The following is a 16,891-nucleotide window of genomic DNA, read 5'->3' as shown; positions in this document are numbered from 1 at the left end:
GTAAAAAATCGATCGGGCCATCCGGTGGCAAGACCGGTCATCGGATACCGAGGAAAAAGAACTAGATACTGACTCTGCCTGTAGCCCAGCAGTGGCATCTTTCCGACCGGCGTACCCCGAGAGTTCATAAAACTCTGCACGTCGGTGATAAACTTCTTCTCCTCCGCGCTGGTCTTCCTCTCGCTCCGCCGTACCGCGGAGGATGGCGGTCGCCCGACCGTGGGTATAACCAGGCTGGTGCTGCTGGTCGCGGGAGTGCTCCTCGACGTCGACGCCACCGAGGCCTCGCTCTCGTTCGAAGATTCGCCCGGCGAAGCGCTACGCTTTTTACGTTTTCGCCGCGGTCTGCCCTTTAATTTTGGCGCTGAAAAAAAACCGGATAAACATTAAATCGTTGTTAAGAAAGAAGATTTGCATATATATGGGAAAAACTATAACATTCTCTGATTCATTAAATTTTTTTGCTAAATAATTACTGCTACATAAATATTTTTACGTGTCGCTAATTATTTCGATATCGTATAAGAATAAGAATACTAAATTATTTAGCTCTCGCTTTGATTTGCATATTGAAAGCTGTATTCTCTATTCATACATATTGATTTTTCCATAAGGCTCTATAGAAAAAGAAGTTAGGATATTTATTACAGTGTAATTATTTCGTGTCACTAATATTTGTTTCGATACAGTAAGAATGCTAAATTATTTATTTATCTCCTTGATTTGCATATTTAATGCTGTATTCTTTATTCATACATATTGATATTTTTAAATAAGGTCGTTCTATAAAAAAAGAAGCTAGCAATTTTATTGCTGTGCAAATATTTTGTGTCATTTGAAACAATTTTGTGTATTTTGAAACATAATTGTTTCAATGTCGTAAGAATACTACATTATTTATGTCGCAATGATGACTGAAATAATGATCGCCCGATAAAACTAACAATATAGATAAAGAATGTTTTGGAAAATTAAATATTTTTATATTACTCAATGACTAATCGAAATTTGTTGAATATATCGCATTAAAATAATTGAAACATCTTTTATATTTTACATGTCATATTTGAAAATTAATTTGTATGATAGATTCTTAAATTGAAGTATATATTTATGTATGTACATATGTAACATTTTTAATTTTTAATACGGATGGCAAACACGCGATGTTTCTAAAATTACACATGTATTTTACGAAATATTTGTTTCAATGTGATAATTGTAAGCATGTAGTAAAACACGGTAAGAATCAAAATATGATGCGTATGAATATTTCAGTTGAATATTTCATAATAGTGTACGGTTACAAGGTCGAGAAAGTCTCTGTCTATTTTGATACAGAGTATTATATTGATAAACATATTGGAACGTCGAAATGTCTCGAAAATTCGTAATAACACAACTTAATGTGGTTTATCTTTGATATACGATCGGTATCATATACGAAACTTTATTAGTTTAACTATTTAATAACATTTTTTTGCAATAAAATACAACAATGAAAATATGTTGTGAAAATATCTACATAAAATACAATTTTCTCTCTTTCTCTCTCTATTTTGCGTGACTGGTATTATTAATTATTTAGAAACAATATTTATACGAAATTGCAATATAAAATTGTAATTTTGAATTATCTGAATCCTCGATATATATCGTTTATATCTAATAAGATGACAAAATATTGTGTGTATAATTTTTTGAGTGCAATCATTCTAGATTATAAAATATTAACATTGACAATTATCGGAATTCAATTTTATCGGTAATAATAATTTATTCGATTCTCTGCGAAAATGAATTTAAAAAACATGTAAGGCAATACGTGATTAATAAATGCTTTAAAAAAGTTCGACAGTGACTCGTATATTTCATATATACATATTTAACACGAAGTGAACTACGTGTTAAATATGTATATATTAACTTCGTGTTATATAAAAACCGGTCTCGTTTTTGTATATTATATTGACAAAATGTATGTCACGCTACATTCAACAAACTAGATAGAACGCAAATTTCAGATTTATTTCAGTAATTTCCTTACAAAATATATCCCACTGTCTCTTACCGGGTATATTCAGATAAACTACTTGATTATTTCGAATTCTCATTACGATGGCCATTGCGTCAGTGTGTCGGAGAGTTCCAGTTACTCGCAATTACCTCCTCATCGAGGATCGCACAATAATCATAATAGTTTTCAGGCAACGGTTTAAACAACGTGAACTTCACTTCGGATAACAATATATAGACTTTGTGAAAATACGACGAGCGAAAGAAAAACAGACGAAACAAACGACGAGTCGCGATTCTTCCTTTTATCAAGCAGTTGGCGAAAATAAATTCGCCCAAGTTTTTCAAAGTCTCAAAACAAAAATCGATTATAATTAGTCTATTCCCGAAATTGTATATATCGCGTCAACACAACACAAATCAATTAGATTGCGATCTTCCTGCGCATTATCTTCGTCAAACTCTACACGTATATAATTTACACAACTTCTTATACACACACACAAAACAATATTACGTTCGTTGAATCGCGATGGACGGTACACCGTGGCAACGCAATAAAACTGTCCCGATGGCGATGAATTAGATCGATAAAAAAAAAAAGGAAACACTTAGCGATCGCGAACACTCCTTCTTTGATGTCGCCGGCGTTTTCGATCCACGAAATCGACGTCGAACACGTCGCACGGGGTACGACGATTATTTCTTTCTTCTTCGATCACCCGATTCGAACGCAAGTGCACGTGAGTCGTCGCGTGTCGCCGCTTGTCTCGCTTTACGCGCGCGATCGATGTGCGTCGAGAAAGAAAACAACGAATGCGAGCGTCGACAACGACGGATCCGCGTGCTGACAATGGGATCTAAGCGCTTAGCCATTCGATACCGCTCGCGACGCTTGGGCCTTATCTGATCTATTACATCCTACGGGATGTCGTCGCCGGCATCGCACACGCGGCCCAATGAAACGAGTTTACCGCGAAGTCAGATTTTTTTGTCAGCGCCGGCGCGGACATACAGCTCCCCCGGTCCTTCAATAGCTCCGTCCATCGTTAAGGTCGCGGCGCGGTGTGTTTGCAATCGGCATCTCTTTGTATGGATGTGTGTATATGTATGTTAGCTATTGTGTTTCTTCTCGAAAAAAAAAAAAAAAAAAAAAAAAAAATATATAGAAACGAATGGAAAATGTAATATCGTTCACTTTTCGAGACCGTTTCTTCCTTTCAAATTCTTCTTAATTGTATAACGAGATAACGACACGTTTTTTTTTCTCCCTTTCTCGTGCAAACTTCAAAAGATAGTAGAGAAAACACTTTGATTTTATTAAGTGAAAATATGACTGCAGGACATTTATTGAAATATATAAAAAATTATATTATTGATTTTTATCGTATTAATTTGCACGACAAATTGAAGAGACTTAAAAAATCAATTAATACTCTAATATAAAACTTCCTTCTAATTACAATTTCGTTCTCCGGATATTGGTATATTTAGTAGTTGTAATATTTTTATACTTTTTTCCTTTTCTGCGCGTTAATTATCGATTTTTTTTACAACAAAAATGATGTTATATTAAAAACATTTTTAAAAATAAAGATTATTACAAAAGAGAAAAAGAGAGAAAAAGAGCGCGAGACATCTACTCGAAATAGCATAACTAAAATATTAATTCTTTTACATGAAACAAGAAAAAATACGAAATAAAATTTTATAAATAACTTTAGTTAAAAGAATTAAAGAGACAAAGAGGAAAAGAGAGAGAGAGAAAAGTATTATAAAATTTTAATACCACAAGCGTAGTAGTACTTTTATGATTACTAATATGTTTCGAAGAATAAATAAAAGTAAATAATAAATAGCGATGCTTAATCGATATCTATGTTTATAATATTAATAGATAACGCGCTCTATATATAGAAATATACACACAACATATACAGAGTATATACGTAGTGTCATGTAAGTAAACTCTATAAGGTCACGTATATATTACAAGCGTCTTACAAAATAAACATACGCACAAATGTTTCAATATCTAATTATAATATAGATAAATATTTTACATAAATACTTTAATTTTTGAAAGTATTTTTCTTCGAAATTATATACACAAGTGATAAAAAATTATCATATACATTTTACTTGTTTTGAGGTGAATTATTTTTCGGACGCACGTGATTGTATCACAATATTTACGAGACATTTTGTTATCTACAATTATATAAAAATGGAGATATAACATAAATAACAAAATAAATTCCTTGTAAAATCTTTCTTTGCGAATCAAAACTTGTGAATCGAGTTAAAATTAAATAATAAATAATCGTATACACCTATCTATTATTAATTATAACAAATATACTTTAATTTTTAAAAACACTTTTTTCGAAATTTTACACACAAGCAATATAAAAATTATCATTTTATTTGTTTCGAAATAATTTTTCGAAATTGCACGCGAGTGTGTCACAAAATTTACGAGACATTTTGCGTTATCTACAATTGAATAAAAATAGATATAACATTAAAAAAAAAAAACGAAGCAGATTATAGACCTTTTTTGCGAATTGAATAGAAATCAAAAATGCTGCAACGATCGTACATACCTAAATGGTTACATAGTAGCTCGTGAGTTTCGAGATCGGGATAGTCGAAGATGTCTCTGCAGAAGAGTACCCTGGTGCCGGGGGTCGCGGTGAAGCCTCCTAACGCGGCTGCGATGGACGAGCAGAGCCAGGAAGGCTCGGCATCCTCGAGTCTACGTAGGAGCGCTCGATAACGGCAGTACCTGGGATACGAGAGCACCACCACCTTCGTCTGGAAGCTGTCCAACTTCCTCGAGGAGTTTAGACCGCTCTCGTATTCCTTCTGCTGCTTGTCGACGTCCGAGAAGTCGATTCCTGGATCCGTTAGCACCTGGGGCTGCGGCATTTCGTATCGCAGAGGGCTGGTCTCCGGAGATGACGTCGGGGTCGTCGGGTAGGACAACACCTCTCGGCCCCATGACCACTCCAGGGTAGGCGAGAGCCACGTGACGAGATCGTGTACGCGAACAACCACCTTCTCCGATATCGTCAGCACCTCGTCCTGGAAGCAGAAAAAAAGTCATCGAAATTAGAAATATTATAATGAGAGAATATCTTGAATTTATTTCTACAATTATATTTATTATCGATAATCTATCCGCTATCGATATTATCTTATCGTCTGTAGAACATACGCGTCGAAAGATAAGTCTTTATTTTTATTAATGACAACTGATACAAATACATATGAGACGTACATTTTGCCAAAGCTATTATACCTTCTTATTATAACAATTTCATTAATTGAATTTCTCGTAAAAATTTTTATCTCGACAAGCGAGATAATTGCTCCTATAAGAATCGATGCAATATTAATGTCGCAATTCGGCAACAAATATCGATTGCGCATAATAGAATTTTTATTCTACGAGAGAGAGAGAGAGAGGCGAATCTTCCGTCTGATGGGGCGATCGAAATGAATCGAGATCGAGAGATCGCGAATCGGCGCGGGAAAATTCGTACGAATTCGCTGATTTCGGCAGGAATCTGGACAGGAATTTTGTTCGACAGGACATCCTCTTACGTTTACCTATCTACAATGTGGCTCTCGTCGCGTTTACCGACTTTCAATTGAGAGGTAGCGACTCTACGTGAGAATGCCAGGAACTTTCACGCTCGAGCTTTCGCGGAGATCAACTGTGTCGGGACGAAAGAGAGGGAGAGAGTGTGTGTGTGTGTAATACAGTCTCTCTCTTCCTCCCACTACGTGAAATGTTATATATGCACATAATCCACGCGACATAACCCGGTGGTTTATGCTGCACCCTCGAGTGCATCGTTATCTACCGCGCCTCCCCGATAATTTAATTGTTCGCTTGCGCTTGCAGAGCGATGTCATTTTCGCCAAGTTTGACTTACTACTTGCCCCGTATGCATCCGCTTTTCGCATTAAACGCATAAATTATTATCACCCATTTGAGCAGAGTTCAAACGCTTGCGCAAACTTTAACGATATCATATCGCATGACTACCCAAATGACTTCATGATCTGCGCTATGTATACAATAAATATAGAAATTTGTTTTATTCATTAATGTTTGTTTATCTGTAATCTTTTTAGTTTTCTCTCTGACACAAAGTTACTATTCCATGAAGAATTATCTCTATCCATTTTTATATCTATTTTTAATATTGTGTGTATATAAGAGGGAGAAAGAATAAAGTAAAATAGAATAATTACCCGAAAAAAAGTATAATTATGCATAATTATACTTATCTTACGATGCATTTATCTTTTTAACAGAAACGATAATAATTATATAAATGTGGGTGTATTAATTTATCGAAGCTTTTAATTTTAAAAGGGGAACAAAAAAAAATAATTTTTCCCGCGTTTCTCCGAGCGTGGCTTCTCTCTCTCTCTCTCGCTCTCTTTCTCAATGGCCACTGACTCTGTATAATCCGATAAATTTTCCGCACGAGTGAAAACCCGCGCGCCGTAAGAAAGACACTCTTTCGGTAATTGTGCAACGCGCCGAACGAAGCGTGATTTACCTCGTACACGCCCAGGGCGATTTTATACGGTAGCTGGCGGAAGATAATTTATTGGCGTTGCAATATCTATCGGGCCAAAGTTGGGAAACGACTTTATTTATACGTGACATAATGTTCTATTTGGCTTGGGAGCCACTGTTGTCCGGGTTATACTTTCATCTTTTAGCTCTCCGTATGTGTATATGTCTGTATTCGTCCGTATTTTCCCCCAACCCCGCAAATTCACCCTCCCTTTTCCCTTTCCACTATGCCTCCTCCCTTCTACCCTCTTGCGCCCGAGAGAGTTCTTCCAATAGTAGTTTCTCTTCTACTATAACCTTTCTACCGGTCGGCTTCTACCGTCTCTCTCTCCATCGCTACCGTTCCTCCCTTTCGTTCTTTCCCTCTCAACCCCTTACTCGCTCCCCTTGTCTTTGTTTCATGCCGCCCTACCCTCGCCACATCCCTCTCCCCCGTCCTCGTGCACCCTCAACCACCCTCATCCCACCACAGGGCTTCATTCCGTCGTCCCCACTTATTCGCTCGCCGTGCTTCTCCCCCAACGTGTGTTTCTCGTCTCTTTCCTTCCCGGCTTCCGAACCGACGCTAGCGATGGGCCCGATCCAATTCCCGAGCTGTAATTTTCAATCGATTCACAAGCGGCTCTCTCTCTCGGCGAAAGCCATCGACGGACGTTAGAATAATCGCTGTCCGATCTAATAATTGAATCACGCTCGCATCGCATTTCATCACTTTATGTTAATTCCGCGTGCAACGTTAAACAGCACTCATAAACTTGTCAAAATGTAATTTACATTTAAGAAACAGACAGCCTTAGATTTCATTTTCTTATTCCAGTAACAAATGCAATTTGCGAATTTTAGTCTCAAAATATATCAATCATAATAATCCCTTAATTTCATGAATCTCAATTTATTGTGACATATTTGTCAAATTATATGTCAATTTATTGTGCAAAATGTGTAACTGAAATTTTAAAGAGAGATCTGTATTTTGTTATACATATGTATATAATATATATGTATATTTTATATGTAAAATTGATTTATGGGATATTTTCCAAATATTTTAATTAATTATTTAGCTACTCATTAATTATTATAGTTTATTATTCTGAAACCTTAGTGCAAATGATTTGAAACAAGCGAATCGGTAATCATGAGAAATTGCACGTCTATCAAGGTGCAATGTACCTTGCAACACGACGTAACTCACAGTAGGCTCTAGCTATCAAGCAATTCTGAATAAGAGGGGTTAATTCCACGGAAGAGAAGGTCGCGACCTTCGGAACCGCGATTGACCTTCCGTATTCGATGCCTCGTCGAAAAAAATATCAGTACCGTTTAAATCACGCTTCATCCCATCGCTACATTATCCGACTCATTCTATCTCTCTTTCGTGTCCGGGCGAATTTCGATTCCGAAAAAAAGCTCCCAGACGAAAACACGCGAAAAACTACGATTGAAGACGTCGCGTGAGCGAAAACAAGCTTTCCTATATCAGAAATTCGTTAAAATTTCTTCCTATTTAGAATATATATTTTGCGAGTCTCCTATAAACATTTTTTGCAAAAGTAATAAACGAAAGTTTCTAAAATTAATATGTGAACATTTTACCTCTATATTATTCTACTTCTATTTTTATTTTTATTGATTGAAAGCTTTATTCTCTCTTTTTTTCCTGCGCTTTTGAATATTTCTCATTAGAAAATTTTCCGTTTTGGAGCAAAGTTACCTTGGTTACATCATTATTCTAACCGACGCGGGGCGAATTTTCCCCACTTTTAGTCGATTTATTACGGACGATTTCCCGAGAGTGTCCACGGAAGATTTCGGATTTCACGACACGACTAATCGACTTGCCGAGCACGATTCTGCTGATCGATTGTTTTTGTTCCCGTCCACGACGCCGGCGATCGTGATTTTTTGCCAAATCTGATGTAATTCAATCTTGAAGTTCGCGCAAAGTCGTTGGATTTTTAACGTTGTTCGACGATAAAACAGCGCATGCGAAACAAATATATTGATTTAAAGTTGGAGTACTTTGCGAGAGAGAGAGAGAGAGAGAGAGAGAGAGGAGTTGGACTTATTATATGAAACTTCTTCGTTGAAAATATGACACCATTTTGTGCTACCGTATTGTATATTCTATTGTGCTGTAAAATCTTTGTACTGGCTGCAACTGAACGAAATCGCTTTTCAACTATAATGAACAAAGTGCGAGGAGTTTAGCACAAGAGACGTCATTGGATCATTTTACTTTAACAAGAAAAATTTATCGTTTTTAATATAGAAAAAAATAATTAAATCATTCTTAAATTATTATAAAAGCAAAAAATTACATAGGGTGTAATCAAAATTATTTCACTATCATATATATTCATTAATCTTCAATTTTCTATTTTTTTTAACAATATATATTATTAAAATATAAAATAATAATAATTCTAATATACAAAATTATTATAATTATTATTTTCTATATATAATTAATTTTTTAATCTAGAAAGAAAACAAATTTATATATGTATAATTTTGTTCTCCTCATATATATATTGAAAGATTAATTATAATGACAATCAAGTTAAATAAGTACGAGCTTTCGCATTTCCGATCCGCGTCTTCCGCCTTTCGCGAGAAACGGGAGCTGCGTGTAGACGCGTAGTGTCATTATGATTGTCCTCACGTGGATGCATCCGTGCGGCCGAATGCAACGACGTGCCACGCCGCGCCGACTCTAGTTCGGAGCTCTCTGTAGCGATACATACATACAAACACATACAGATACAGATACAGATGCGCCGTGACATCGACGCGATGCCGCGCGTCGAATCAAAGTGGAAATGTATTCTGACGTTGCTATGGCGATTCATTCGCGTCCTAAGCACACCGATAACCTATCAATCCGCAAGCTTGCGCTGTACGTAAATAATACATGTAAAGAGCGTATAAGCACCTGTTTTCATTCTAAAAAGAAATCGAACATAGTTCCAATTACATTCGAGAGAATAATTTTTGAATTTTTTAGCTTAATTTAATATTAAAATAATTATTAAATCATATCAGAGAAAGAAAATTAAATAATTTGTTTTGACATTTTTATTTAAAATTTTCAATGTAATGTTTATTCGAAAAGCTTTCGTAGTTTTAATTTCGTTGAAATTAGCTCTTTGAAATGTAAAGATAATACGCTTTTTGAAATAGAAAAATATAACATTGTTACGTTAATAAAAATATAAAAGCTCGTGAAAGAAAGAAGAAGAGAAAAGAGTATGCTTTGCATAAGAACACAAAATTATTAACTATTTACATCACTACGAAACACCAAGAAATCGATCAGTGAGATATTACAAGCAGCAATGTTTTGTATTACTAAACACAGTAAACAGGGGAGAATAAAGTTAGGGCTTATTGTTAGGCTAAGTTTGGACTAAAGACGGGACTGATTATCAATACGGGGAGGGAATGGAAGGATGCAAATTACATGATTAAATTTCAAAGAGGGTTAAAAAAATTGAGAGGTATAGCTTTAAAACTTTCATAGAGGTTTAAGTTTAAATTATAAGCGGTTACAAGTTCGTAATAGAATCGTATATGATCGATATATGGAAAAACTGAAAAGAGAATCTTATTTTTATCTTACGTTGCTTCTACATTTTATTATATCTTTATTAACGCGTTTAGTATTATTTTTATACTACAATATAATCTCATATATACGCTGATATTCAGTTTTCTTTCTTAATAATCTATAATAATACGTATTTTAAAATAAAACGAAATTATCTCTCTCTCTCTCTATCTCTAGTTTGTAAATGACCTTTTGCATTATACGCTGCTGGATCTAATTTTACAAACATATATGTTATCGCGTATAAACAGAGGTGAAGTAAATTCATTATATTATTAGCGCATTAAAGTAATATTATTTTTTATTAAACATCCATCACGCCTTTTGTAACTTAAATTAAAATCAATTTTAAAGTGTTTCATTCACTCTCTCTCTCTCTCTCTCTCTCTCTCTCTCAAATAAGGGGAGGCAAGGGAGAGAGAAACATGTGCATATGTATAATGAGAAAGCGAGCTCGAGTTTCGGTTGGCGATAAAAATGTTTTTGTGTCACGACGTGCCTGTACTCTTATCATTTTCCGAGTTATCTAGAGCTAGTCATGTAAGCGCAAGACATAATTACAAAATAATAATCTCAAATTAAAATTCAGTATGTCGTTCGCTCGACCGTCGTTGATAATGAATATATTCCTGCAAAACGCTATTCGAATTAAATAATGGCCTTCGTTTTTCACTGTTGCTCGGAATTATATTTCGCGTTTGTTACGAGACGCATAAATTTTATCGTGCAAACGAGTAATTGTAAAATAACGAAAAAAAAACAAAAACAAAGAATCAGAGTCCAGTATAAATCCGCGATACTGCAGTTGACATATTCGCCGAGCGTACATAACACATTCATACGCAGAACGGGATATGTAGCATCTCGACGCAGTGGTGGTCAATTTCTTGATCAATATAATGGAAAATTAAGAGTGATTGCATCAGGTGATAAGAGATTTCGAGATAAAATAAAAAAATTGTCAATTTTAATTTTTAAAAAACGTGCATCGTAAAAGCAAAATCTATATGTATACGCGATACATGTTGATTAATTGAAACGAGATTGATGAAGCAGTGAAATAATAAATAATATACATCTGCATGCAAAATTGTCAAAAAAATTGTATAACCGTATTTCGAATCGCGGTGATATTGATTTATTGCATTCGATCAAATGAAATCGTGCAACAAGAGACAAACATACTCCGCGTGATATATTTTTCGATAACATGCAAGTACGAGTATCAAAAGTTTGCATCTATTTATCCACATCGCGCATTTCTTCTTTTAAAAGCTAACCATGCAAGGTAAAATGTAAACCAAACATTTTTGCGATAAAATCGTAACAATGCCAACGTGAATTCAATATACCGGGCAGGGACGAGCAAACACAATTAGAGATAATAATAAATTGTTATCGAAGACGAAATGTGTTTTTCGCAAAACTGAAAAAATAAACGCGTTGACAGCGAGAGAGAAAAAGAGAAGCGAAAGAGAGAATCGATAGAATTAATCTGAATCAACAGCAAGTAATGTGAATCAACGTTATTGAGAGCCGCTGGGAAGCATAAATCACTGTTAGATTAAACCCTGGAGCACGCAGTAGTAGATGGGCCAATGGTATGCTTTCAGGAAATATAGGGTGACCCAAAAGTTCCGATCCATATTTCATCGACCCACGTGCAGTCACTGTTCGCCAAACGTCAAGTTCGAAGTGAATATCTATTACCTTTTATTAATATGTAAATTTTATTTCCCTAATTCCAAAGTAATATCATTTTAATTGTTTATCATATATATCTATATTCAAAACATATTTTCATATTAATATAAATTATTTATATTTTAATATATTAAATATTAATTTTGCTCGCTAATTAATTATTATATTTTTATAAATATCGATAACTATTTACTTAAATAATTATATAAATAATTCAAAATCAGGACGCTTTGAACGTTTCATTATTCGATACAGCTGTGTTAATTCTGCGTTTGTATGAAACACGCAATAAAAAGAAAAATATTTCCACAATAATATTAATTATCATATTTCTTTAGAATTGCATGTTTATTCTGAAAATTCTATATAATAAATTTTCGAAAGCGAAGTTGATGAAATGAATGCAAAAATCGTACAACTAACGATCGATTGTTATATTTAATTCCCACCGATCGACCGATTTATAATTTCTCGCGCGTGCGAAATTGTATAGTACAAAATTATTGCTAAACGAGGCAATTAAACCAGGCCAGCAATTAGAGCGCGCATATAATGGAGACTTCTCATCTCGTCCTCCAGCAAAAGTCGAACCTGAATTCTAGAGCGACGAACGAGTTTTTCTAAAATTCGACTATTCTGTGAATAAAAACAAGAACCATCTTGGTATATCGCGCACGAGCTCGAGCTAAAAGCAATTTGATTATGCTCGATGGTTTACACACGGTGCTTCTGGATCGATGCAGCCTCGTGGCTCCCTCCTCCTCTATTTCTCTCTCTCTCACACATATACACACATATACAGTCACTCTCATCGCTCTGTCCCTTCCGTTCCTCTCTTTTGCACCATTTGGCCTCTCGCCTTTTTCGTCCCGCTGCATATTATATATGTAACTCCAAGTATTACCGTGTAGTATGCAAATATTGCGTACGGGCGTGTACACAAAAATATTTGATTCACACACGCACACATATATATTTTTTATTTTAATTTAGATTTATATGGCGCCATTTTCTCCCGACACATAGTATATACATATATACGGATAATACACAGTAATTCTAGTGATCCAATAAATGTAAACGGTAAACACCAGCGAGTTTAGCAGCGATACTGCACGCTAAGAGATGGCTAAAGACGCTAAGAAAATCGTTCTTTCATGAGACGCGCATTTCAACACGCCAGGTATACGCAATCCCTGTCGCTATATTGTGTAATACACAGAGGATTAACGAAGTAACTGGATATAGTATTTCATTAAACCGGTAGGAGAAACGCTGGACGATTAAACATAATTGATTGCAGTCCTTCGCCAACGTCCTTAATCCAGCACGCCGGGCTTTATCGATTATTTCGTATGTATACACAAGTCGCGCACACAAAGACCGCAAAGTTTATAAATATACGTCATCAAATTATTAAAATTACTCCAGACATTCGCTGACAAATCCTCGGAACGATCGGATCGCGCTCTCGAAATTAATTAATTAAATTAATACTCATCCTAATATATTATATATTGATTAAATTACTACCATTTTTATATATATATATGTATATATATATATATATATATAGGTATTTGCTGATATAAATGCGGAGGAGAGGGGGACGAGAAATATCGCGATTGGAATAAAATCAAATATATGTATCTGTTACTGTCATCAAATTTTGCATCTCTTTCTGCACGGACTGTAATTAAACACGCATATGATATTGCATTTCATTAATTAATAATAAAACGGTAGTGTACACACATATCGAGTTAAATAAAATTGAACGAAATTGCACACATATTCATATAAATTTTATTCAATCTCTCTACTCCTAGATGGAGTATTCAGCAGCGTGACGTTCGTTTCTTCCTGTGAAAGTCTTGCTGGGAACTACAATAACAGAGGGATCGAGCGCGGTTGCTTCTTTAATTCAATAACCTCGTGAAACTGATACGAAACGTCCACACTGGAAATTGCAGCAGCGAGCTCAGCAATCGATACTCGCGTAGAATTTCAGATTAAAGCCGACAGTAAATTTTTTCTTTATATTCCATCAATTAATTTGAAACATGCTTCTCCCATAAAAATCACATAGAAAATTTACGTTCTTTGAACAAAAAAAAAAAAATGAAGAAATGAAATATATGAAATATCTGCATTTCAGTATAAATTATACATATATCTATGTGAATATGCGTCTGTGCTTGTTGTTCTAATATTAGCGTAAAAAAATTATATTACGCAGAGATATCAAGATTTAATCATTTATATCGCGCATTTATGCAAATGTCTCCTGAATATAGATTGTTATTAACGATCCATGAGGACAGTGTGGATTCGTGGCATTAGTTATTCAAGCGTAAATAAAAGACGACTTTAGCGAGAGGATTCCATTTGAAAATAAATTTAGACGAATACCTCTTTGAATTGGCATTCGGGCGAAATGTCTGTGACTATATCAAATGCAAACGAGTATATTCAACTGCGCGCAGCGATTGTCGACCTCCCTCTTTTTCCTCCCCTCTCACGTCATCCTCTTTCGTCCCTTTCTTCATCATCGTAGATTGTCGTAACCGTAGGACGTGCCTAAAGAAGCACGGATGAATTATCGTACTAACGTTTTAATTATCCACATCGAAATATATTTTATATATGTAAATGGCCGAATCATATTTATTCCCGACAAGTATGGACCAATAAATTCGAAAGATTGAAAGATAATTCTTTTGATATGTTGAATTTACTTTTTAAAATTATTAATTTAAAAATTTCTTTATTTTTGCTATTTATTTTTCAATTATTTAATTAAATTTTGCCATCTGCTTAAGCTCGGCAGAAAAGATAAAGGAGCTGCATACATTTATAATTTATGCACGCGTTCTCTATTTTTTAACATTATCGGCATCGTTATTGGCCAGACTGTGAAACGATGTGTGTATGTAAAACGCGAAGGCCTTGTCCGCGGCCGGATGAGAGAGACGGACGAACGAGCGAATGTTGCGGTCGATGCACGTATATTTATCGATGCACGCGTGTTGGTGGTGCTCACGCAAGGTCAAGATGATTCGTCGTGCATCCGATTGATCATATTTTTTTATGGCTGTCGTTACCGTCACATCGTTGAAACGTCGCTTTAAGTATGAATCTATGCGCGATAATTCGCACGATGTCCTTAAATGCGACTTTCATGTTTATTCCCACAGTGCATTTCGAGAAATGCGCGCCGAGTGTATATCGGAGCACTAGATATACGAAGGGTTAATATAAACCGGTACGTATTTTATCGGCTATAGTTGTATACCGAGTTGTTTCGCTGATCGCGAAATCCATCTCGCTCGGTAATCCCGACATTGTAAGGCCATTCCAGAACAGGTTTTGGGCGAAGGCGCGCGTTTTTTTTTTTTTTTTTTTTTTTTTGAAGATACCAAGAATATTTTAATAAATGATATTGTATGACAGAATATGATGTGAAAAGAATCAAAGGCATCAAGAATGAATGAAATCTCGCCAGGTATAAAATGATTAAAAATAGTGTTTTTCATTTTTCATTTTTAATAAAATAGAATAAAATAAAAAAAAGTAGAACGCGTCATGTAAAATTCATCAAAAAAATGAAACACATACACACACAAATTATGCAAGGTATCTTACCTATATTTTTTTCCCGAAGGTACAAGATTATTTTAATAAACGATATTGTATGACAGGATATGATATAAAAAGAATCAAAGGCATCAAGAATTTAAATAAAATCTTACCAAGCATAAAATGATCGTATGAAAATAGTGTTTCTGATTTTTCAATTTAATAAAATAAAATAAAAACATCTGAAAATATAACGCGTCATGTAAAATTAATTTAGAAAAATGAAATTTCCCAAAACATACACACACACACACATACATTTTATAATCAAACTATTGTTAAATAGGATTATGCAAATTATGCAAGGAATATATGTGCATATTATTTACGACTTTTTCGCGACGATATCAAGAATATTTTAATAAACGATATTGTGATATGAAGTCAAAAGACTCAAAGGCATCAAGAATGTGAATGAAATCTTGCCAGGTATAAAATAACTATCTGAAAATAGCAGCTTCACAGTTTCTAATTTTTATAAAATAAAATAAAATAAAAAATTCGAAAATATAATGAGTCATGTTTAATGAAAAAAAAGAAAAAATGGAATTTAACCGCAACACACACATATTTAATAATTATCATTGTTAAATAGTAAATTATGTAAATTATGTAAGGGGCATATGTGCAAGATATCTTACCTATGACAGTTGAATTATCTTAGCAACGAGCCATTCCATGAATATTTATGGAAGTGTGCGAAAGCGTTACGGGAACGTAGAATATCTCTCGCATGTTCCAATCTCCGCGCATGAAATTATTATTTGTTTAATAGTACTAGAAATTACAATCGTAATAAAAGTCTCGTACAGAATATACTGCGCGTTTAAGTAGCGTGTATATAAATGTATTTATATCTGACTGCGGAATCGACACGCGGAAAAGGAAGAAAAATAAAAGACTATGACGAAAAAGAAAATACTTTCGAGGCTCTGATTATGCGGCTTATTTAAAAAAAATAAAAATCTCAACCCAGTCAAAACAATGGTCACCATGACCGTAACTCGTATCCTTTTCACCCGCGTATAAGCGCGATAATCATCCTATTGTGAGCAATGCCGGAAAAGGTGTAATACCAGGATGTCTCGTCTCGATCGTCGAGGTAATTAAAAATAGTTCAGCGGCCGTGACGTTGCGTGCGCGGAAAAGCGCAAGAAACCGCGTGAGAACCACTTTGTTTCCCGCTTTAGATTCCGCGAATCGACACGGCCCGATCACTAATTACTAATGGAAGTTCTGCTAATGAACCGATGATAAGACAATACAATTTTTATTCGCGTCAGTGATTTGTTTCGCTTGTAAGCTCTATCTATGTATAATAT

At 34.9% G+C, this 16,891-nt stretch overlaps 1 protein-coding gene across 3 annotated transcripts in view; it reads right to left on the bottom strand.

Annotated features, from left to right (window-relative positions):
• Nucleotides 1-16,891, bottom strand: part of LOC114936201 (uncharacterized) — a 150,742-nt gene that overhangs the window by 6,536 nt on the left and 127,315 nt on the right. Inside the window, exons 3-4 of one of the 3 annotated variants that reach the window (XM_029309309.1) lie at nt 4,623-5,103; nt 74-364 (exon numbers count right to left, since the gene is read on the bottom strand). In XM_029309309.1, the coding sequence (XP_029165142.1) occupies nt 74-364; nt 4,623-5,103 (772 nt within the window). Of the gene's footprint in view, nt 1-73; nt 365-2,071; nt 2,985-4,622; nt 5,104-16,891 lie in introns of those variants that run through there. The other 2 variants (XM_029309310.1, XM_029309311.2) reach the window with 2 other exon arrangements.

Source organism: Nylanderia fulva, unplaced genomic scaffold (genome assembly GCF_048542155.1).
Source record: "Nylanderia fulva isolate GAGA-0341 unplaced genomic scaffold, ASM4854215v1 Scaffold4, whole genome shotgun sequence".
Taxonomy (NCBI): domain Eukaryota; kingdom Metazoa; phylum Arthropoda; class Insecta; order Hymenoptera; family Formicidae; genus Nylanderia; species Nylanderia fulva.
Note: the sequence above shows the minus strand (reverse complement) of the source record. Positions and strands in the feature narration are given on the sequence as shown.